General features: G+C 35.5%; 1 protein-coding gene and 1 long non-coding RNA gene across 3 annotated transcripts; one reads left to right on the top strand and one right to left on the bottom strand.

The window, feature by feature from the left end:
• Positions 1-18,488: 18,488 nt before the first annotated feature.
• Positions 18,489-19,965, bottom strand: LOC149949035 (uncharacterized). The gene is made up of 4 exons (XR_016480550.1): positions 19,634-19,965; positions 19,487-19,538; positions 19,111-19,235; positions 18,489-18,856 (listed from the first exon to the last, which is right to left on the bottom strand). It is a non-coding gene; the product is annotated as an uncharacterized LOC149949035 (long non-coding RNA).
• A 254-nt stretch (positions 19,966-20,219) lies between these two features.
• On the top strand, positions 20,220-25,351 carry ICA69 (islet cell autoantigen 1-like protein). Of its 2 annotated transcripts, none has more exons than XM_090174248.1 (9): positions 20,220-20,373; positions 20,591-20,791; positions 20,866-20,938; positions 21,012-21,334; positions 21,402-21,712; positions 22,142-22,398; positions 23,842-24,249; positions 24,317-24,423; positions 24,902-25,351. In XM_090174248.1, exons 2-9 carry the CDS (start codon positions 20,633-20,635, stop codon positions 25,010-25,012), a joined length of 1,749 nt encoding a protein of 582 aa, XP_090030374.1. In that variant the 5' UTR covers positions 20,220-20,373; positions 20,591-20,632; the 3' UTR covers positions 25,013-25,351. The 2 variants fall into 2 exon arrangements, with proteins under 2 accessions (XP_090030374.1, XP_090030373.1); XM_090174247.1 differs by having other exon boundaries at positions 20,443-20,791.
• The last annotated feature ends 555 nt before the right edge of the window (positions 25,352-25,906 follow it).

Genomic DNA, 25,906 nt, shown 5'->3' with positions numbered 1-25,906 from the left:
CAAACTTGGTTTTTCCCAAGAACCAAGTGGAAAACCAGAACCAAACTTTTTACCCGACTAGATACCACGCCCCTGTAGACGAATCGTCCACGATTTGCGTGGTTGTATTCCTAATAGTTAAGCTAATCGAAATTTACTAACTGGCCGTACCTCATTTCGTTAACATGGAGATTTCCATAGGGCTGAGTTTGTAAATTACCGAACTCGTTTTTCCCAAGAACCAAGTGGAAAACCAGAACCAAACGAAATTGACTATTTACGTTAACTTTTTAAAATCCACATGGTCAAGATTTTAAATGAACGGATTCCGTTATTTTCGATAAACGCACACACTAATTACTTACCGGGAAACAAACATATGAAACGAATCCATTAGAGGTTCGCTTTCAATTATTTATTGACCATTTATAAGGAATAATTACTTATATACTACGAAAAAGAAGTTTTAACACAATATTGAAGATTTAAACAGTATAGTTTCTCTCAAAAAGGTCGACAAAAACGATAAAATTAAAATATTTTTGCGGTTTTTAAGAAATTTTAAGATGTATACGTTTAGACTGGTGTCTGGTAAGACCTCAATTTATTAAAAATAGTCCTCTTATGGAGTTACCTCCGTAAAAGGATCTTCTCGCTTGTCAAATGTGTATCAGTTTATAGGCAAGTTGAAAACCGGAAACCAAGTTTTTAGCTGGCCATATACCTATTAACCCGTATTCATTAGACTTAAAATAATTATAAAATTTCTTACTTGACACTTTAACTTTGATTCGTATGTTGGTTGATTGTTATAAATTATCTTGCCAGTTTTAATAATATTCTTCCCTGTTATTTTAGAATCACAATGAATGTTTCGTGTTAAGTTTATTGCTTGTTATCATGCTACCACCCAGTGGAGTCGCTAGTCTGTTTTAGGTAGCGCTTGAAACACTTGAAAATTTTCTTAAATTGATTTCATGGTTTTGATGAAACTCATAAAAGGGTTTCTATTACAATTTTGGAATTAAAAGGGGTTTCTATTACAATTTCGGAAATAAAATGGTTTATTTTCTTAAAACGTTCCGTTAAATACCTTTAATTTAGGTGGTTGGTTTCGGCAGAGTGAAGGGAGGAGAGGACAGAGAAGCTCTAACTTTTCCAACGTTATCTGAATTTTACCGAAGTTTTCTTGATAAAAATTATTTCTAAAAAAGTCATCGGTTTGCTAAGTCGACCTGTATGGGAGCCCCTTGAGCAGGCGCTTAAGCGCCCCCAAACGGAAATTCTGGCGACGCCACTGCTACCACCTAATTCTTCCAATAAAAATGTTGAACTTTTGACATTAACAATATTATCATTATCATTTGGAACTCCTTTATTTTACTGTACTATATTTAAAATAAATATTTTTATATCATGACAAAAATTTATTATATTCCCCTTTTTTATATATATGAATTAATGAATTTTATTTTCAAAAATATTGTAATAGATAAAAATAATCTCGCACATTTTATTAAGTTTGAAAATACTACATTATTATCAAAGGGAATATAACCTATGGTATTTTTGTCGCCTTCCAACCATTTCGTTGTTGGCCGCTGCCTCCTATGGCTTTAGAGGTTAGTGGGTTATATTCCCTTTAATCGTCTTTACTAGTGTGTATACTATGCGTTGGACACCATATTATTAAACCTTTTTCGAAACTAGTCGGGAATGTATATTTTTAGGACTTTTTCATGAAAGTGTTTATTTTATTAAAAAGATAAAAAGTTTTTTACTATACAAAGGTAAAACAAAGTTCGTTAAATTAAAAAAAAAAACTGGGCTTTCTGAAAAAAAAAATGATTTTAGTCGTTACTATCCTAAATTTTAAATATTCTTTAGTACTTACCAAATAACATCTATTCTTTTTTTTGTGAATCTTTCTGTTAGCTTCATAGTTTGCTAAATATTGATAAGTCAGTATTTATAAATAATTTCACTAATTTGTATTTAGCTATCTCGTTTCAATTTGTTTAAATTTTTATAAGACTAATTTTATTTTTAGTTGTTTATGACTTTTAATTGACGAATCGGTAATATTAAAGTTTTGTTTAAAAAACAGTTAAGAAAAATTTCGATAAAGAATTCTATACCAATTACGCTTTATGTAAAAGTAAAATTTTTTACGCTTTATATATTTTTATTTTTTTTTAAATCTGAATGAACGGTAAATCGTGTATAGCTTACCTTATCATTTTGACGTTTGCTAATATATTTTACCAAGTAGAGTGATTGAGAAATGTTTTCCATGATTTCCACATCTCCTAGACTTAATAAGAATAAATTGTCCGTTTCTGCTTCAATAATTCGATCCTGAACAACATCGTCATTTGGAACGACTAATTTGGAAAGCTGGTTTCCCAGCCCTCTTCACAAATATTTCAAACAGTTTTTTTTATTTCCATCCAAATTTCCTTTGAAGGCATTTTCGTTGAATGGAGTTCTGAAATAAATTATTCAATTGATAATTAGCAAAAAAATATATATTTTTTAAATTATAATACTATTTGGTTCTTTAAGGATTAAACCGGGAAACTATATATAATACAATTGTAAAGTCTAAGGTTCCATATTGGGACGGTGATACCAAAGCGCGGCGAGAAAAAGGCGGGGCTTAACGACGTCGAGTTTAAGACTTAACACGACAATTCAAATTCATTAGCTCGAGGTTTGCCGCGAAAAGAATGCGTCATCTTCCCTCGCAAAACAGGCTTAGCAAAAATGGATTTCAAAAACCCCAATTTGTTTTCCTACCAAATTTATTATGTTCTTCGCGAACATTTATTTATATGCTTAAAAAGGAGAAACCAGGTAAGCTAATAGAGACGTCTCAGTACGACGACACGCAACGTCACCCATGCTTTTTCCTATAGAGAAAAAAACATGCCTAAAATGGCGGCCATGGCCAAAGCACGGAGTGGCATTACTCTATATATAGGAAAGGGTGCGATTCTGGAAAATTGTCAAAATAATTATTTTTTTAAACAATATTCATAATAAAAATATATTATCGAAATATATACTTGTGATCAATTTCCGCCTTTAGGCGAAGAAAGAACATTTATGGTACTCCTAAGGGTAGCGGATGAATTTAGTATTCCGAAATAGCGGTGACCTCTGCTCTCTAAAATGTGAATTATAAAAATTTTTAATATAATTTATATATTAAAACTATAAGTTTTACTAAATTTGATATTTTAAATAAATAAATCTTTTAAAAATTTCATAAATTGGTATAATGTATAAAAAAAATCTATAGAAGTCATAAAATAAAATTTCTTTAAACTTACGTGGAATACTGAAACCCTCGTAAGCACCACATATTTCAATGGGGGTGTTATCTCCCACTAAAATTTTATTGAAATATCTAACTGCAAATGAGCATTATGAAATGAATCAATAGTTTCAATACGTAATAATGGCGTAGTTATGGAGGTGATTCGCTCATGAATGACAGCTTTTTATGTGTATTATTGACGTAAATTGAAAAGGTTCGGTTACCGCCAGGGGCGTATTAACCATTAGGCAAAGTAGGCACGTGCCTAGGGCGGCATTTGTCTAGGGGCGCCAAAACTCTGATAAAGCCCCACGGTCCCTGTACTTGGCTTGCCCCTACTGAAACAACGCCGAAAAGGTTTGGGGAAACTAAAATATATTTATTTATTTATTAAAAACCGATACGCCCCTCCTTAGTTGACCAATGCCAAGGGGCGCCAGATTTTTCTGTGCCTAAAGGCGCCGAAAGGGTTAATCCGCCCCTGGTTACCGCCTGATCGGGAAACCTCTATCTTCGCCATTGAATTAACATTAGAAATTACCGTCAGTTTTTAGTGGTGTTTCCCCCTGGTCAGAGCGGTGGCGGTGCATTTCTATTTTAAAAGTTTTAAATCAAACATTGTATCAGTAGCGTAATAAGAAATCAATCAAAGGGGAGACGAGGGAAAGAATTTGAGGTGGAAACTTAATACAGTCAAAGGTATTGCCAATGGGGGGGGTTGAATCCTGGGAACTCCCTTACTTACATAAATACCCAGTAGCATAGCCAGATTGTATGATTGTATGTAAAAATTTTTTGTTTTATTTTATTTCATTGTGTACCCTCCCCGAAACAAAATCCTGCTTACGCCACTGTAAGTACCCCCTGTTATTCTCGAAAGGTAAATATTTTGATTTTAAATTTTAGATTTTTCAATTTAAAAACTAGTATAAGAAGTTATAATTTATATTTATATTATTTGAAAATCGAGCCTTAACATAAAGTTTGACAGATTATAGTGATACTTTAAAATCATTCAAATGAAAACATTTAATATTTCTGTTGTTTCTATGAAACTATTTCAACGATTTAAAGAATTACCTAAAAAATAAAGTACCAATTCTATTTTCAAATAGTTTTGCACACCAAAAAAATAGACTATTGTGATGAAATTTAAATTATTGGAGCATAGCAAGCTAAGATCGTCATTGGGCGACTCAAACGGATTTTGTACTCCTGCGTAAAGTTCTTTTCCCACTGGTTAAAGGGGTTTTCCCCTCTCATAAAAAAATTGCTCAGGTTAACGGTAATAATAGGTGTAGGGAGCTGTCGGCTAGCTCGCGTGGAATGAAGGGCTGACCACCACCCTCCTACGTTGTATAATCCGGCCACTGGTTAAAAGGCCTTACACGTCGCAAGATGACTTAGGCCTGTAGTGATAACTTACAGGACCGGCTTTACATGATGTGGGGCCCCTGGCACTTTTTATTGGGGGAGGGGGTACAATGTGACCCCTAAATTTTTGAAGTTCACCAAAACGCAATCTTCAAATAGTAAAACATGTGATGGGGGGGGCACAAAATTAACATTCTAAACAGTACCCGCCCCTAGATCCAGACCGTTAAATTTTTGGAGAAAAAAATTAATTAAAACACTAGTCCCAGGGACCAGTAAACCCAAAATTTTTTATAAATAAATTAGTGCAGGCAATTAATAAACTGTTTTTTTACAGGAAGACCACCGTTACAGTGGCGTAGGAACGGGGGGGTACAGGGGTACAATGTGTCCCCTTCAAATTAGAAAGGGGCCCCAAATTGGTTTGGAAAGGGTGCCAATTTGTTTTAGAAGAGATGCGAAAAGCCTGTCAAATTTAGCATCCAAGCTTGCACATTTGAATTAAGAAGTCCTTAAATTTTACTATGCTAATCATTCCTTCTGCGTAGCTTCGCGCCCACTATACTCAACTTTTCACAAATTGCCGATCCCTTTAATGATCCAAAACGTTTTTACGCGCCTGCGCCGTTATTTCCAAGCCTATTTGGGGTTGGGAATGGACTTTAGGAAGTCCGGGAGAGAGTTCCTCTTCGACCCGTGACTGGAATTCTCTCCCGGACTTCCTAAAGTCCATTCCCAACCCCAAACAGTTTCGAAAGGAGCTAACTTAGTTCCTAGGACTTTATATTTCACTCGTTTACATGTAATAATGTAATACATAACTCCTTTATTTTGTTTTATTTCCCTTGTATTTCCCTCACATTGTACTGTTTTCCTGTACATAATGTTAGTGTAACACTAACATTTCAATGATTTGTATGAGAATAGTTTTTTAAGTCAAGTAGAAATCATGTAACGAAATTATAATACAAAATGTTTTTGGCTTAACTAACATAAAACGTGAATATTATTTTTTCCGCAACACCCCCAAGAACTGTGGGGCCCTTGGGCATTGCCCACTTTGCCCATACGTAAAGACGGCCTCGCTGATTAATATCATTATTATTAATTGATGACAAATCTCTATATCCATCGAACAAATTAACACCAATTTTTATACACGCCTACTCCGTGTCAAGAGGAAGCGCGAAATTTAAATTTTGACCCATGGCCAGATATATTAGAAATACAAAATTGACCACAATGTAAAAGGGAAAGCGCCAAGCTTTTCCAGATATTGGCTTATTTTCTGTGTAAAAGTCAACCGAGGCCATAATTAATATAAAAAAACACATCCATTTATCTGCCAAATTGTGTCTAAGTGCTTCAAAATAGTTATTTCCGTTTCGATGTCAATCTAACTCGCTGTAAAATCACCACCATTTTATAATCCCTAACGTCATTCTCAACGGCCTCCACGCAGAGATACTCGACGGAGAAAGTAAGAACAATCTTGCATAGTTTAATATTACGCGGCCGCCGCTAAGCCTGATTTGAAACCGCGCGCGCCCTCTCATGATCTCAAAGATGACATCGTTGTTCGTCGCAAAATCAAAAGAGGGCTCTTCAGTCGCTCAGAAGTGAAAAGTAGAAAATTAAAAACAAAAACTTAAAAACAACCGCTTAATATTTTTTGACGCGGTTTTCGCGAAAAAATTTAGTTTTTCATAACCCATTCGCCTTTGTTTGTTGCTGGTTAAACTTTGCGCTTCCCCTTTAAGTCTACGTCCCGTAAAAAAATCATTTTAATTTTGAAAAATACGCACGAGCGGGGTATGATCACGTCCTACAATTTCATTTCAATAGTTCAATCTAACATTATTTACGGAAATATGCCTCCTCTGAATCGTAGTTTTCCTCCAGGGGCTAAGAAAAGTTTTTTTTTAGAATTGACCAAAAAATATAACGCATTCACTCGGTTTAATTGTGATAAAAAACATCTAAAATTTAAATTCCTTCAACAATATTTACATAAATTTCAAATTAATTCTTTTCTATTTGAGCTTTAAACTCTTTTATTCGTGGAAATATCTTTTCTTAGTTTAATAAAACTAGAGAGTAGTTGTCTTATTAAAAGAGTTAGTAATATTAGTTGTGAATTATAACTTTTTTTACAGGAATTGTCAAACATAAAATATTTTTGGAGAAAAGAGATATATTGAACGCCATTATGTCGAGGAAATACAAACCAAGAATTGTAAACCCGAACCCTGGAATTTGGGTACCCAAAGAAATAGGTGAAGAACAGAAAACAAGGTTCGAGTCATTTCTTCTTGGCCTTAATGTAGATGAATTTTTAGATGGTACCTTTGAAAAAATTAGAAAATAAATATTCCATTATGGCTGTGCATTGTATAAGGACACTTTTCAGATAAATGAAAACAAGGCTTATCTAGAAATTATAGCGAGATACATTGTTTCTGAGATAATAGAAATGTATAATCAACAAAATAAGGATTTCAAAATGTTAAATATACAGCCCGAGTTTTTTTTTTAATTTTATTTACCTTGATAGAATCCACGAAATTAGGTCAAATTACGTTGCTCGTTTGCTTAAATTTCAGAATAAATTTCAAATATTTTCAGTTTTCACCTTTTAAAGCCAATAGTAACAAGTTTAAATCCTTCAAAATCCACTAGTGTAAAATTGTTTACGGCTAGAATGACCAACGCTGATAATGACGCTAATCGAAGCGCCATGACTGACGCAGATCTATCAACTCGTAATAAAAATGGGGACGAAAATCAAACCAAAATGGTTTGCAACGAAATTGAAACACCTGATGGTGACGTTGAGAAAGGCAAAATACCTGAATTCTATCAATCAACCAGTAATACAAATGGTGACGAAAATCAATCCAAAATGGTTTGCAACGAAATTGAAACACCTGATGGTGACGTTGAGAAAGGCAAAATGCCTGAATTCGATCAATCAACCAGTAATAAAAATGGTGACGAAAATCAAACCAAAATGGTTTTCGACGTAACGACTAATCAAAGCGTAGGCAATTTAATGTAACTGCCTGAACTTCTAAGTTTGGACAATGAAAGTAATAATTACATTGAAAATGAGTCAGAAGTAATTGCGAACGTAAAATCCGTGGAAATGGCTCTAAACAACCCAAATGCTAACAGTGTACCTAGCAATCAAATAGAAGGTGCTTTTCGAACGAAAGTCAGGCGTACATTGTCTCAAAAGCATATTCAAGACATTTTAACTTCCATCGAAGCTCAAACGTTTGAAGAAGGTACAGTGTTCACAACTGCGTTTCCTAACCCTGTTTCAATAATTGGTGGTGACATGTTCGCATTCTTGACTCCCGAAAGTCGAATTCGAGACGTAACGTTTGACGTTATTTCATGGTATTTAAGCAAATGTACAAAGAGCAATACAGGAGTAAATAAAAACAAACCATTAATTCAGTATTATTATTACTTGACTACTGGCCCCGGAAATAAGAATTACGATTCTAGCTTTAAGAAAATAATGTACCTAATTCGCGACTCGAGCAACAAATCGAAATTAGGCGTAATTGCGCATTATCTCGGAGATGAATCGCTTTGCGGTGATCGTTTTCCAGAGAAAGCAACTGAAAAGAATTTGCCCTCTAAACCAACCATGTCTGATGGCACAAGTCGGGAAGTACACACTGAAGTAAAAAATAATTAAAATAACGTCTCGAATATGTGTTCAAATCATTTATTGTATAACATTGACTACCTTGCAAAAGATCCAATGAAAGGTATAATTTTACAAACAGGTATTTGGAGTGATTTATTCGCTATTTGGGCCGCCCCTCAGTCAATTGATCTATCTACTAAAATAATAAAAGCTTCTTTTATTGACGTAAACTTCGAGCAATTAATTTTCTACGAATTGATCTGTCAATTAGAAAATTACATTATCTCATCCGTTTTTGTTCGAAATACTGAGGTGCAAAATGATCCTTGTTTTCCTGTATTTTTCATTTTACATGGAAATAATAATCATAAGATTCACGAATATCTTTGGTTCCAGTTCATAGTTCCTTTACTCAAATTGGATAGATATGGTCGAAATATACCAATCATTACGAACTTGGATAAAGAACTACTTGCCGCTTTATCCAATAGTCACGAATGCGTGAGAAACAATTTACGATTAACTCGCGATTCAATTCTTAAAACGGAAAATATACATTTTGAAAGAGGAAAGGCAACGCAATTTGAGGAACAATCATTCCGTTATTTAATCGACGCCATAACTATGGACTCCGAAAGTAACTTTGGAGTGCATTTTACTATCTTTAAAATTTGCTGCTCAAAGGATTTTTCAGCTTACGTCGACTTAAATCTTAAAAACCATTTGCAAAATGGAGCGACAAAATCAAGAACTAAAACGTTTTCGGCGCTGAACAACATTCGTTGAACAATTTCAAACTGATTTTGATAGCGGGAACTTCGCATCGGATGATTTATGCAGCGTCATATTAAGTAGTTATCTACTTCAAATCGAGTCTTTGAAAGATTTTAATATTGGCTACGACCTCTCAGCTTACAGTGAAACTCTAAAGATAGAAATCCCCAAACTGAACGTTGGACTAGCTCACGAAATTGTTCAAAGCGTTTGTAATGGAATTCCCAAATTTAAACCGATTAAAAAATGTGATCAATCCATTCAATACGTTAAGGAATCTATGGCTTCGTATTGCGTTCAGAATGATTGCGTTCAGCCTTCCAATGATCCCCAAAGCGAAGGCTACGTTGTTACAAATCCATTTGAATGGATTCCCGAAAAACCATCTTTAGTGATACCGGATGCGGACGTATGGTCTTGTAAATATCGCTCAGATCATCCTTGGGCTCCATGTTTTCATATGTTGGCGGTTAAATTGTATTTGAGTGAAAAAGAAATGACTCCATTAACAAAGCGGCTCCATTACTCTCTTTCTGAAATGGCAGATCGAAGTAAAGAACGCGCTAAACGAAAATATCCGGGTTCTGGTAGTAATACCAAAACTTCAATTTCACTAAGCAGAAAGAGGAAAACTGCTGAAATTTCTGATAAAACACCCACTTTAAGTACCGGCAAAAAAGGAAGGGTTAACAGAAGAGTAACCTTTGAAGAAGTAGAAGAACCGACACTAAATAATGACGAAAGATCATCCGAACTGTTACACGAACTACTAAACGATGCTATTACAATCTTGGAACCCGTCGAAGTTACGGGAGAAAGTAATTTATCTAACGAAAACGAAGTGTGCGTTTTGATGGAAGATAAAATTCAAGATATAACGCCCGGAAGTGGAAAAATTACGGTGGAGGCAATGGATAGCGAAAAGGGAAGAAATAGGCTTCATCACATACGACTTGAAAAATATTCCAAACGACTTTCATGTTAGCAGTTGGGCCGAAACATTAAAAGGAAACTCATGTGGGAATCCTTTGGTTTTAAAGAAATGTATTAACAATTTAATTAGAAGCCGAAAGCTGGATTCGATTGTGATAGTTTTCAAAGATTTTATAAAGGGGTCAAAAATGTGCACCTAGAAAGTCAAAAACAATATTTCGACAATTTGATAATTAAATACTCTAGTTTCTTACACATAAATGAAGCCGCCAACAAAGACATTTTAGCTATTTTAATGCCTAAAGATCTATCAAAGGCAGTACTTACCAGTCACTGGCTACTCGGGTTTAATTTTTTTCAAGGATAAAAAAATTTACATACTGGATGGATTGCGCACAAAACCAGATACGTTGCAGCTTCACTTCAAAACTTTGATGTCTTTTGCTATTCTCGCTTTACATAGAGCCGGAATATCAGTAAGTAAAGGTGAATGGACATGTGCTTCGAGCGACGATTGCCCACGACAATGGTATACTGCAAGTGGAATTATGGACAGCGGGTCATTCGCTGTTTTCTATTTGTGTGGTATATTGAACGCTCGTAAATCCATAGTTCCAAAAAATTTAGAAGAAGGTAGGAAAATTATTTTAAATCTTTTATTCGAAGATAAGGAAGTAGAGAGCGATAGTTTGATTATAAACACAAACTATGGAGTAATAGAAAGGTGCAACGTGTCAATAGCAAAAAAAAACAGATTTTGCAATTAACAAGCTTAAAAACGTATTTGAAATATAACTTAATTAAAATGAAGAGGAGACTAGTAAATGGTTAGACGAGTATATTAATGTTAGTGTTTTTGCAGTGTCGGCCAAGAAAAATGCCTAGCTAAAAAGAAAAAGCAAGAAGAAGAGAGGTGGGTATTATGCACGAAATGTCGAAGCTGGTATCATGCGATTTGCATTGGCTCTCGCAGTTTCCCTAGACAAATTTATTACAAATGTTTTCAATGTAAAAATAGAAATGAATAAAGTGGCAAAGAGTTAATTATAAAATTAAGTTTTCATTTTATTACTATTGATTTAAACCTACTCAGATAAAGATAACTAGTGAAATAGTTGCAGGACGTATTAAAGCAAACTTGTATTTTCGGCCGGGTTTTAAATGGAATTTTTGAAACCTTTTTGGTGTCCGTTAAGTACATATTTAAATCATATAGGTAGTTGCTTTTCTGACAACTTAAAAGATTAATTTGAATCTTGTTTGAAAACTGACCAATTTTTTATTTTCCTTGGAACATTTACTCCATCTAGTAGCAAGAACGAAAAATCAGGAAAGTAAATAAAAATTCTTAAGAAAAGGACTAAATGTCTAAAATCTATTGGTACTTTTTTACATAATTCTGTATATCATCCAAATAGATTATTATCAATTATTATTATTATTATTATTTTCTTTTATAGATTATTATCAATTATTATTATTATTATTTTCTTTTATAGATTATTATCAATTATTATTATTATTATTTTCTTTTCTAGATTATAAAAAATAATTATCATTTTAATCAATAATTTATTTTAGAACTCCATTCATCATGGACAGTGTTTCTTTCAGGCATCTCTCCGGGGTTTCTTCACCCTCCCCCACCCCTCGGAAGAATATACCGCCCCCACCCTCGAATGTCTAGACCCCCCCCCCCGGATAAAATTTTCTAAAAGAAACACTGATCATGGAACGTTGTTCGAATAAAATGCCGTCACAACAAGTCTGGATTAAAAAAAACAAAATGTTCCAAACCTTTGTAAAGGGAGCCCAACTTTCAAAATTAATTGTTACAAATGACGATATTGTACAATGGACAATTGGGTCCTATTAAACCAAGGAGACGTAGAAATAATGGCAAATATTTCCAAATCTCCCTACGTTGCAAAATATGTTAGTAAACGTCAAACCAAGTTTGGTTCTAATTTTTCACTTGGTTCTTGGGAAAAACGATTTCGGTAATTTACAAACTCAGCCCTATGGAAATCTCCATGTTAAAGGGAATATAACCTGCAAAGCAATCTTTATGGAAGACCCCTTCATTTTTTTAAATTACCCTGTGCAGTGGCGCAAAACATTTCTAAAGCCAAGGCAAGAGCTGCAAACGTTGGTGTTCCACACCAAATACCTGAGGTTATATTCCCTTTAACGAAATGAGATGCAGGCCAGTTAGTAAATTTCTTTTAGTTTAACTATTAGGCGTACAACCACGCAAAACCTTAATGATACGTCTACAGGGGCATGATATCTAGTCGGATACCAAGTTTGTTTCTGGTTTTCCACTTGGTTCTTGGGAAAAACGAGTTCGGTAATTTACAAACTTAGCCCTATGGAAATCTCCATGTTAACGAAATGAGATGCAGGACAGTTCGTAAATTTCGATTAGCTTAACTATTAGGCGTACAACCACGCAAAACGTTAATGATACGTCTACAGGGTTATGGTTTCTGGTCGGATACCAAGTTTGGTTCTGGTTTTCCACTTGGTTCTTGGGAAAAACGAGTTCGTAATTTTCCAACTCATGCCTATGTAAATCTCCGTGTAAACGAAATAGATGCGGGCCAGTTAGTAAAATTCGATTAGCTTAACTAAAGCCAAGGCAAGAGCTGCAAACGTTGGTGTTCCACACCAAATACCTGAGGTTATATTCCCTTTAACGAAATGAGATGCGGGCCAGTTAGTAAATTTCTTTTAGTTTCACTATTAGGCATACAACCACGCAAAACGCGGTTAATACGTTTACAGGGGCATGATTTCTAGTCGGATACCAAGTTTGATTCTGGTTTTCCACTTGGTTCTTGGGAAAAACGAGTTTGGTAAGTTACCAAGTCGGCCTTATGGAAATCATTATGTTAGCGAAATGAGATGCGGGCCAGTTAGTAAATTTCTTTTAGTTTCACTATTAGGCGTACAACCACGCAAAACGTTAATGATACGTCTACAGGGGCATGATATCTAGTCGGATACCAAGTTTGATTCTGGTTTTCCACTTGGTTCTTGGGAAAAACGAGTTTGGTAAGTTACCAAGTCGGCCTTATGGAAATCATTATGTTAGCGAAATGAGATGCGGGCCAGTTAGTAAATTTCTTTTAGTTTCACTATTAGGCATACAACCACGCAAAACGTGGTTAATACGTTTACAGGGGCATGATGTCTAGTCGGATACCAAGTTTGATTCTGGTTTACCACTTGGTTCTTAAGAAAAACGAGTTTGGTAAGTTACCAAGTCGGCCCTATGGAAATCCTTATGTTAGCGAAATGAGATGCGGGCCAGTTAGTAAATTTCTTTTCGTTTCACTATTAAGCGTAGAACCACGCAAAACGTTAATGATACGTCTACAGGGGCATGATATCTAGTCGGATACCAAGTTTGGTACTGGTTTTCCCCTTGGTTCTTGGGAAAAACGAGTTCGGTAATTTACAAACTCAGCCCTATGGAAATCTCCATGTTAACGAAATGAGATGCAGGCCAGTTAGTAAATTTCGATTAGCTTAACTATTAGGCGTACAACCACGCCAAACGCGGTTGATACGTCTACAGGGGCATGGTATCTAGTCGGATACCAAGTTTGCTTCTGGTTTTCCACTTGGTTCCTGGGAAAAACTAGTTCGGTAAGTTACCAAGTCGGCCCTATGGAAATCTCCATCTTAACGAAATGAGATGCGGGCCAGTTAGTAAATTTCGATTAGCTTAACTATTAGGCGTACAACCACGCCAAACGCGGTTGATACGTCTACAGGGGCATGGTATCTAGTCGGATACCAAGTTTGATTCTGGTTTTCCACTTGGTTCTTGGGAAAAACGAGTTTGGTAAGTTACCAAGTCGGCCTTATGGAAATCATTATGTTAGCGAAATGAGATGCGGGCCAGTTAGTAAATTTCTTTTAGTTTCACTATTAGGCGTACAACCACGCAAAACGCGGTTAATACGTTAACAGGGGCATGATGTCTATTCGGATACCAAGTTTGGTTCTGGTTTTCCATTTGGTTCTTGGGAAAAACCCAGTTTGATTATTTACAAACTCGGCCCTATGAAAATCTTTATGTTAACGATATGCGATTCGAGCCAGTTAGTAAATTTCGATTAGCTTAACTATTAGGCGTACAACCACGCAAAACGCGGTTGATACGTCTACAGGGGCATGGTATCTAGTCGGATACCAAGTTTGGTTCTGGTTTTCCACTTGGTTCTTGGGAAAAACGATTTCGGTAATTTACAAACTCAGCCCTATGGAAATCTCCATGTTAACGAAATGAGATGCGGGCCAGTTAGTAAATTTCTTTTAGTTTAACTATTAGGCGTACAACCACGCAAAACGTTAATGATACGTCTACAGGGTTATGGTATCTAGTCGGATAGCAAGTTTGGTTCTGGTTCTCCACTTGGTTCTAGGGAAAATCGAGTTCGTAATTTTCCAACTCATGTCTATGTAAATCTCCGTGTAAACGAAATAGATGCGGGCCAGTTAGTAAAATTCGATTAGCTTAACTAAAGCCAAGGCAAGAGCTGCAAACGTTGGTGTTCCACACCAAATACCTGAGGTTATATTCCCTTTAACGAAATGAGATGCGGGCCAGTAAGTAAATTTCTTTTAGTTTCACTCTTAGGCATACAACCACGCAAAACGCGGTTAATACGTTTACAGGGGCATGATTTCTAGTCGGATACCAAGTTTGGTTCTGGTTTTCCACTTGGTTCTTGGGAAAAACGATTTCGGTAATTTACAAACTCAGCCCTATGGAAATCTCCATGTTAACGAAATGAGATGCGGGCCAGTTAGTAAATTTCTTTTAGTTTAACTATTAGGCGACCAACCACGCAAAACGTTAATGATACGTCTACAGGGTTATGGTATCTAGTCGGATAGCAAGTTTGGTTCTGGTTCTCCACTTGGTTCTAGGGAAAATCGAGTTCGTAATTTTCCAACTCATGTCTATGTAAATCTCCGTGTAAACGAAATAGATGCGGGCCAGTTAGTAAAATTCGATTAGCTTAACTATTAAGCGTACAACCATGCCAAACGCGGTTGATACGTCTACAAGGGCATGGTATCTAATCGGATACCAAGTTTGGTTCTGGTTTTCCACTTGGTTCTTGGGAAAAACGATTTTGGTAAGTTACCAAGTCGGCCCTATGGAAATCTCCATGTTAACGAAATGAGATGCGGGCCAGTTAGTAAATTTCTTTTAGTTTCACTATTAGGCGTACAACCACGCAAAACGCGGTTAATACGTTTACAGGGGCATGATGTCTAGTCGGATACCAAGTTTGGTTCTGGTTTTCCCTTTGGTTCTTGGGAAAAACCAAGTTTGATTATTTACAAACTCGGCCCTATGAAAATCTTTATGTTAACGATATGAGATTCGGGCCAGTTAGTAAATTTCGATTAGCTTAACTATTAGGCGTACAACCACGCAAAACGCGGTTAATACGTTTACAGGGGCATGATGTCTAGTCGGATACCAAGTTTGATTCTGGTTTTCCACTTGGTTCTTGGGAAAAACGAGTTTGGTAAGTTACCAAGTCGGCCCTATGGAAATCCTTATGTTAGCGAAATGAGATGCGGGCCAGTTAGTAAATATCTTTTAGTTTCACTATTAAGCGTACAACCACGCAAAACGTTAATGATACGTCTACAGGGGCATGGTATCTAGTCGGATACCAAGTTTGGTTCTGGTTTTCCACTTGGTTCTTGGGAAAAACGATTTCGGTAATTTACAAACTCAGCCCTATGGAAATCTCCATGTTAACGAAATGAGATGCGGGCCAGTTAGTAAATTTCTTTTAGTTTAACTATTAGGCGTACAACCACGCAAAACGTTAATGATACGTCTACAGGGTTATGGTATCTAGTCGGATAGCAAGTTTGGTTCTGGTTCTCCACTTGGTTCTATGGAAAATCGAGTTCGTAATTTTCCAACTCATGTCTATGTAAATCTCCGTGTAAACGAAATAGATGCGGGCCAGTTAGTAAAATTCGATTAGCTTAACTATTAGGCGTACAACCACGCCAAACGTGGTTGATACGTCTACAAGGGCATGGTATCTAGTCGGATACCAAGTTTGGTTCTGGTTTTCCACTTGGTTCTTGGGAAAAACGATTTTGGTAAGTTACCAAGTAGGCCCTATGGAAATCTCCATGTTAACGAAATGAGATGCGGGCCAGTCAGTAAATTTCTTTTAGTTTCACTATTAGGCGTACAACCACGCAAAACGCGGTTAATACGTTTACAGGGGCATGATGTCTAGTCGGATACCAAGTTTGGTTCTGGTTTTCCCTTTGGTTCTTGGGAAAAACCAAGTTTGATTATTTACAAACTCGGCCCTATGAAAATCTTTATGTTAACGATATGAGATTCGGGCCAGTTAGTAAATTTCGATTAGCTTAACTATTAGGCGTACAACCACGCAAAACGCGGTTAATACGTTTACAGGGGCATGATGTCTAGTCGGATACCAAGTTTGATTCTGGTTTTCCACTTGGTTCTTGGGAAAAACGAGTTTGGTAAGTTACCAAGTCGGCCCTATTGAAATCCTTATGTTAGCGAAATGAGATGCGGGCCAGTTAGTAAATATCTTTTAGTTTCACTATTAAGCGTACAACCACGCAAAACGTTAATGATACGTCTACAGGGGCAGTATATCTAGTCGGATACCAAGTTTGGTACTGGTTTTCCACTTGGTTCTTGGGAAAAACGAGTTCGGTAATTTACAAACTCAGCCCTATGGAAATCTCCATGTTAACGAAATGAGATGCAGGCCAGTTAGTAAATTTCGATTAGCTTAACTATTAGGCGTACAACCACGCCAAACGCGGTTGATACGTCTACAGGGGCATGGTATCTAGTCGGATACCAAGTTTGGTTCTGGTTTTCCACTTGGTTCCTGGGAAAAACTAGTTCGGTAATTTACAAACTCAGCCCTATGGAAATCTCCATGTTAACGAAATGAGATGCGGGCCAGTTAGTAAATTTCTTTTAGTTTAACTATTAGGCGTACAACCGCGCAAAACGTTAATGATACGTCTACAGGGGCATGAAATCTAGTCGGATGCCAAGTTTGGTTCTGGATTTCCACTTGGCTCTTGGGAAAAACGAGTTCGGTAACCAGTACCAAACTTGGTATCCGACTAGATATCATGCCCCTGTAGACGTATCATTAATGTTTTGCGTGGTTGAGAAAAATCAAGTTTGGTAATTTACAAACTTTGCCCCATGAAAATCTGCATGTTAACGAAATACAAATAGCTGTGTTAATGTTTTTTTTTATATTTGAAACAAACGTAATATTAACGTATTATTTATAATTCTTGCATTTCTTGAAATTCTCGGTATAATATTTCCAATGGCTCAGTACATAATGTTTAATATAAGCTCTAAGGTATAAAGTGTTTGAAGTTATGTGTATATTATAATTCTGAGATATGCCATTGTTGGTAAGTGCGCCTAGACACGGCCCCCTGCACGCGCTCACGCTGCTCGCGACGATAGCGGCCCCGGCAAAGAATTTCCTCCCCATGTATTTTCGCGACAGCGATTTTCCGTCGCTTGGAACGCTGGTGTAACAACCGGAATCTATCAAAGAGGCGGGAAGTTTAACATACGTTTCAATGGCGATGAATTTGCATTAGTGAAGTTTTTTTCCAACTGTTTTATTGAATTTGGAGAAGTTTGTAACAAACAATTAGTAATTACACTTTTTAAGTATGTAAGTTTTCATTTCAAAATTTTTTTTTAATATATATCTCAATATTTTGAGTGGTAACATTTTATTGCTAAGCCTAACCATAAATGGTTTAAGTTTTGTATTGGCAATGAGTTTTCAAGTTCTTAAAAACTGTATTTTGTAGTTATTTAAGACTATAATTATGATAACTGCTCATAATTTTTGTCATATTCACCAATCTTTGTTCTTTATAATTTGCATAAGATAAAACATTAATACTTTGCTCAAATGCTATTATCCTGTTTTTTTAATAAGTGAAAATTACCGGGAGGGGCAGGTCACTTCCATTTTGGGTGCGTCTTAATCATAGTAAAATTATTAAATCAAGGTAATCGTGATTAAATCAGGGTAATTAAAATTAAAAAAATTGTTCAAGTTTTCAACAGCAACACGGAGCAGAGCGTAGATACCGAAATAAAATTAATTAATTAATTAATCAAGATCAGAAAATCTAATCACGCTTTAAACGAGATTTAATCATTCTAATCAGGATCTAATCTTTTTAATCAGATTTAAACGTTTTAATTAGATTTAAACATTTTAATCATGATTTAAACATTTTAATCACGATTTAATCAATATAATCGGTCGAATCGAGATTTTATCGAGCGCGGTAAATACGAAATAATAATTCTAATTATTTAGTAAATTATTCTAATAAGCTCGATAAAATCACGCACAATTATAATCATTCCAATCAGCAATATAATCATTCTGATTCTCGTTCTAATTTCTAATCGCGATTTAATCATACTAATCACGATTTAATCATTTCAATCATTTATATCAGATTTAATCATTTAGTCATGATTAAATCAGATTTAAAGATTATATTAATTAATTAAACATGATTTAATCAACATAATCCTGATTAAATTGAATTTAATCAAAATAATCACGATTTAATCTTTTGAGAGATGCGTCGTTAATCAAGGAAGTGACCTGCCCCTCCAATTTACCCAATTAAAAAATACCAGCATTGTTCTGTTCCATTGTGTTCATCTACTTTTAAGAAGGCCAAAGTGTCATTTCATCAGTTACCTGCTGATGAAAATTTATACAAACTGTGGATTAAGAGCATCTCTAGGAATGATTTTGTAGTCAATGTAGCATACACTTCACATGGAAGATTGGTTTGTGGTTTGCATTTTAAGGAACTTCAGTTAATGATAGTCTGTTGTGAGGCTAATGCGTAATCTTAAGATTTGGAACCAGATGTACGTCACTACCTATTACTTAATTGGTGGCATTACATATGGGCCAATATACGATAAGGTCTCAAATTCGAATATAACTACCATCAGAAACGAAAAGAATGTTTATCCACATCATCCAGCATATTTCAACATCATCCAGTATATTGATACATCATCCAGTATATTCCTACATCATCCAGCATGTTCCTACATCATCCAGCATGTTCCTACATCATCCAGTAATTTTAATTGAATCTTGATGAATTTTACTTAAAAAAAGCGGATTACTTTAATGTGAGCGTGGGACTACTAAGTTATCGAGATTCTTAGTCAGGAATGGATTAAAGGCAATTAACCAAAACCAATTTTAACTTAAATTATGGTAAAAAAAATGGGAATCTCTACATTTAGGCCTAACCCATATTGTGATTTGTGAACTGTGAGTGAGACTAGTGAGTCTGTGATTTCGAATGCTTACATGTCTCATACATATATTTTCAGCAATCTTCAACATTGTCTGACTTTGTTAACTGTAAAAATAATATTCAAGTTTTATAATCTGCATTACATTTACTACTTATTTACTTAAATTGAAGTTAACTTTGTAAATATTAAAACAACTTACTATCAAAGAACTCTAAGAATAAAATCGAAAAACAACAGCTGATAAGCGGACACATGAATTTTATTAATAAGTAATTTAAAGATTACGGAAAGAAATTATAACCCTAAAATTACACAATTAGTAATAATTAATGAAACTCGAAAAATTGGAACGTTTTCGCCATATACTCCAGCCATTTCTTAGTTGTTACGTCAGCGCCAAAGGTCGATGTAGGAAAAAAGTTAACTAATTTCACTTTCGCAATTTTCAGTCGATCGCCGGGGCCGCTATCGTCGCGAGCAGCGTGAGCGCGTGCAGGGGGCCGTGGCCTAGGAGAATATGGAGTTAGTAAAGTATGTATTGGTATGTAGGCGGTATATTAGGATCGTCCGTTAAAGGACAAAACCCGCTATTCTAATGTAGCAGACGACGTGCACTGGTCATGGTCCAGTTAATTAATTCTAGGCCACTTTCAAAAAAATCCTTATTTCCCACCCTGGTGAGGGGTACCCCTTTTAAGCTGCTTTTCCCGGCCGGTTAGAGATACAGTGTCCATGGTTTGGGCTTCTGCAAAACTCTTTGGTGGAGCGGCTGGGGCCATCTATATTAGTTACGATAATTTATTAATATAAAAGATGCAGTCGTGTCCATTACGGACAATAAAAATTAATTTTAAAGTGCAATACTTTTAAGTTTTAAATGTAACGAGGAATACGTGACGTATGAAATTATGAACCATAAATTATTAAACATTGAAAAAGGTAGGTTATTTTTAATCATTCAACTTGACGGTTCTGACCCCAAAAATAACAAAGGCTTATGTACTACAGGTTACATTACAAGTTACCACTTTATAATATGCACATGAATAAACAAGTGTACATGTACCGATAATTACAGCTTTATCTAATTTCTTTAATCAATAGTAGATAAGCCAACAGGCAACGCTAATTAGGCATGTTTATGGCGTCGTTTTAGCTTGAAAGGAACAGACTGAAGAACAAATAACGATCTAGAAAAATGTATCAACCAAGTTATAACCGATATGTGGATTCTTCAACATTCTCCAAAGTTCAACAACAATATTGGTCAACTAAACAAGTGGTACTTAAAAAACTTGGAAAAAAAGAAGATGAATGTATTGTAGCTAGCGATGCTGAACTTGATTCTAAATTGGAGGTAAACTATTACTGAAAAGATTTTAAAATATTATATCCCATCTAAATTTTTGACATCCATCAAACTATTTGCAGATGTTTCATGCTATTCAAGAATCTTGCGCCAATTTAATCAGAGTATTGGAATTATATCAGGATAAAATATTGGGTAATTACCTTAATTTCACCGTAAATTGAATGGAATATTAACATCATTTCACTTTAAATAAATTATTAAAAAGTGTTGGCCCAAGAAGAAAATTCAACAGGCCGATTTTTAAAAGAATGTGGAAAGCAAGACAAAACAAGGGCTGGAAAAATGATGATAGCCACGGGAAAAACCTTAAGTTACACTGCTCAAAAAAGATTGGACTTACGAGGACCTCTAGTCAGACTCTATCAAGAAGTAGAAACATTCCAAATTAGGGCCATTACGGACACGTTTATCACAGTTGATAAAATGGAAAAATCGAGGACAGATTATAGAGGAAATCTAATGTGGATGAAAGACATTTCCCAACAATTAGATCCCGATATGAACAGACAACTCGAAAAATTTAGAAAAGTAAAACCCACACCTTTAAATATAAAACTGAGTAACTATTATAAGATTAGCATTTTCTTACATCTAGGTTCAAGGCCATGTTCGGAAATCCAAAGTCAAATTTGATAAGTTGAAGGTAGACACGCTTCAGAAAGTTGATCTACTATCAGCCTCACGCTGCAATATGTTTTCACACGCCCTGGTGTCTTATCAAAACACATTACTCCAACTCTGGGAAAAGACTTCCAAAACAATGACCACAGTCGCGGATAGTTTCAAAGGCTATCAGCACTATGAATTTAACATGTTGAAGGAATTGACTGAACCTAGCAAGAAGCTAGCGGAAGAAACTTCCAATTCACCGCAGCTAGATTTAGAAGAGGATGAGGATAAGGATAAGTACGTTGTTCAGTTATAACTTAAGAACTTTAGTGACATTTTTCTGTGCGCTGCTCTGAAATTGCTGCAAACTCCAGCTTAGATTAACAAAATTTTATGCATGACGTCATTGTTCCATTAGAAAGCATTAGAGAAACATTGTTTTATAAGAGCAGTATTTTGTGGGCAAATTTGAACTTAAATCTCATACACTTATATCCAAAAATTATTATCTTATCTTTCCACAAATCCTGAAATTTTATATTTTATAAATTTAAAATACTCTGCCTCTGAAATTTCCGAATGACAATGAAGATTCTAACACCAAATTAATCATTAGTAACTATTCTTCCCTGACTGCCTCCATTTTATCTCATAAATTTATTATTTATTAAAATCTTGGTACATATTCTGTTGCCTTGTTACTGAAACATTAACTGGTCTTTTCAGGTTAATATTCTTTGATTCCGAATATCGCGACGAAGATGATGATGCTTTTAAAAAGGAGCTGGCCAAAGGAAATGATAAGAGCCAGAGTATGCAGAATCTGTATAACTCGCCAGCTAAAGAATTAAACAATATCCAAATAGGAATGGAGAGCAAAAATGAACCAACTCCTGATGAACCACCCCTTCTGAATTTAAAAGGCAGTCCACCGAAGACAAACCCTCCAATAGTGCCCAAATCAAACCAAGCTAAAAATTCTTGTGAGTATAATAATGATCAACAAATGTCAGTTAGTCGAAATAATTACTGATAGCTGTGTGACATGACTTAGAAATGACATCATAACGAAAAAAATAAACTCCTCTAGCGAGAAAATATGCAAGTTAAAAACCAATTATCTCCCACCAGTAATACTCCTCCCAACATGCCCTCACTATGACAATGAGTCAACCATATGTATTATACCATGAATTTATTCACATACACCCATAAATATATACTTTTCACAGCCTCAGCCTGTCACAGGGGCAGATCTTTACCCTTCATGCCATGGTATTGTTACTATTGCCTAGTGGAAATTAACAAACAAAAATATAACTTAAATGGTCAGGAAATAGTCAAGGAATTTGAATCTGAGAATATTGTGTAACTGTGAATAGCCAATGACAAATCACTAGCTGTGGTTAGTGAAGAGTGGCAAATTATGTCATAAGAATGAATAAACTTACGAGGAGACTACCCGAGGTGATAATCACCGATTTGGTTGAAACTAGGTGGGTATGTAGACCTTATAGTAACATGAAATTTCACCAAGGGAAAAGTTGCAATGGGCATTAGTTTTGCCATGGCAACCGAAAATGTTTTTGACAACACAGTATGTATATTTTCCCATTGAAAATAACATGGGAATCTGAGCTCTAAAAATGTAAAAAAAAATTAAAATTTCAAAACCAAAAAAAAAATATATCGAAATTGACAAATGAAATTAATTTTATGATATTTTGATGAATTCTGGTCAATTTGGTCAAAATATGTAAAAATTGATCAGATTGTTATTTTCAACATACTGTGTTGTCAAAACATTTTCGGTTGCCATGGCAAAACTAATGCCCATTGCAACTTTTCCCTTGGTGAAATTTCATGTTTCTATAAGGTCTACATACCCACTTAGTTTCAACTAAATCGGTGATTATCACCTCGGGTAGTCTCCCCGTTAGTCCTGCCTTTGTGACAGCCACAATGTAGTGAGGCAATATGAGTATATGAATAATTTCATGATAATACCAAGAATGTATTTATTTATATTTAGGGAGAATAACTATGCTAAGATGATCAGTGGACATAATGATTGAATTCCCACTATCAAGAGAGGGGGTACTGGAAAATTCCATCACAGTGTGCTTCAATGGCGTCAGAAGACGTCACGTTTCAAAAACCAATTAGATACTGGGTTGATTAGATTTTTTAAGGGGGGAAGGACCTTATTCTTATAACATGATGGGGATTGGGAGCAACGCCAAAAATCATCTCAACATAGTAATTCTCCCATTGGAAGTCCATCAAAAACATAGTAATTTTAGAAATTGCTTCAGTAAGACAAGGAACTGACACATTTACGTTAAATATTAAATTATAAACATAAAGTTTATTGGTTAGCCTAGTATTTTAATGGAATATAAATGGAATGGGAAACGTAATTTCAGGGCAAACTGATCTCCTGACTGGAAACCCTGAAATAGACGATTGTGACAAGGATGATCTAACATTGCTTAATGATATTTTGAATGGGCCTTCGACCGGACTACAATGCTTGGCCCAAAACAACCATCAAGGAAGTTTCGCTGCAGATTGGCAAGCCGCTTTCGGAAATGATTCACCAATGAAATCAGCTACAAACTGGGCTGATGATTCATTAGGAGACAATACTAAGAACCAAGATATCAAAGTTGATGGTTCCGAAACAAGTGGAATGGAAGGAACAAACAGTTCCTTAATGAAGGATTTAAGTTGGCAACAAAACCCTGCAAACACGAATGGCAGTCAGGGTTTTCTCCCTTCCCAATTACTGCAAATGAATTCTAACCTCGCAGCCTGTTCCCTTAACGATGCTGGTAATTATCTAGCAATTTTAAAACATCTAATTTTCACCCTAAAACTTCCTGTACATCCCACTAACAGCTACTAACCACATTCCATTGTCATCAAATTCCGTCATGCCACCTCCACCTTTGGAGAAAGCCAAATTTAACTCTAAACCCATGTCAGCTGCCTCTTTGTCAAAAAAGGTGATATTGATATTTGTTTTTTTTATAGATTGTACAGGATGAGAGTTTAAGACAATGAAAAACCATGACAAACTGTTTCAGGGATGGGTTTAATTAAATGTATAATGTTAATGAGCTTCTCTTGTTGGCTGCTTCGTATCTAAAAACGCTAAATTAACAAGGAAAAATGTTTTATTAATTTATTTTAAATTTAAATATGACTTGAAAATTTACCTCCCTGACCCTGTTGGGGTTGGGATCCCTGACTTTCCCACAGGCCTGTTGTTACAGTGTGCGGGGGCCCTAGGCCGTAAGCGATGAGATAAGAACCTAAAAATATTGTGACACTGAAATTGGGGGGCCCTAGGCGGTTGCCTCGCACGCCTTTCTATAACGCTGGTTCTGCTTTCCTAGTTGGGTTATAAGGGTCCTTGTAAGATTTCTATAGTCCATATAGTAGTAAATTTTATTAACTTTTTGTGTTCTTTGTATTTTTAAGAGTAAAAAAGACATGAGCGCCTGGTTTAATTTATTCGCTGATTTGGACCCCCTTGGAAATCCAGATGCTCTGGGATTGAAAGCTGGCAGTGAAGAAGACCGCAGTTGTTAAATGGTTTTTAAAACCCCCCCAAGGGATTGACTAATTTAATATTCTAATAAACAATATTCTGGTTTATCTTTAAAATGGTCAAAACCCTTAAATAATGATTAAGAAATATTTTCTAAAGATTAGAATTTTTATTAAGAAATTGAAATAACAAGGAGTTTCTTGCTAGTCATTTTATGAAATATTTTTTATTTGGGCTAGTTTTCAAGCCAAATTTATTTTTTGCATTTTTTCCCTAGTCATTTTTTGTTTCTTTGAAACATAATTTAAAGTATTTTGAATGAGAGTTGTAGAAAACAAATATCAAAACATTATTATTTAATAAATGTGGTAATTAAGAAATTTGGTGGATTACTTTATCAAAATACTGGTACCTTTGATTAATTGTAGCATTAAAGTGTTAATTTCAACCATGAATATTTAACTATATATCATTACCCTCATCTAGGGCTAAGAGGGGGGTTGCCTTTAATCTGAGCTTTACTAATCACTTGAGCCAATCAGGAGACAAACGTTTCTGGGATTGTGTGATTTAACCAGTCAGAAAAGGCAAATACTAAAAAGCATACCAGTTAGTCAAGATAGAAGCGAACTTGGCTAATCGCATACCAACAAGCCGTAGTGTGGAACTCACATAGAAATCTTATACTCCTACCTAGAATGCGCCGGTCCACTGCGGAACCTGACGCCAGGACATTTTGTAGCAAAGAGTAATGATTATATAGTCTTTGCTTAAGCTTCAGCCAATCAGCGGCCATTCATTGATTACGGCAAGCCGCTAGCGCCATAACATGGCGGTTAAAAATAGTAAAAGCTCAGACGATTCTTATAGGATCCATCCGATCCAAGCTCGCAGAATGCACATATTTTATTTAAGAGTGTCGGGGATAATTTGAA

The sequence above is a fragment of the Leiobunum rupestre genome, chromosome 4 (assembly GCF_980474605.1).
Source record: "Leiobunum rupestre chromosome 4, qqLeiRupe1.1.hap1, whole genome shotgun sequence".
Taxonomy (NCBI): domain Eukaryota; kingdom Metazoa; phylum Arthropoda; class Arachnida; order Opiliones; family Sclerosomatidae; genus Leiobunum; species Leiobunum rupestre.
This window is presented reverse-complemented; position numbering and strand designations above follow the sequence as displayed.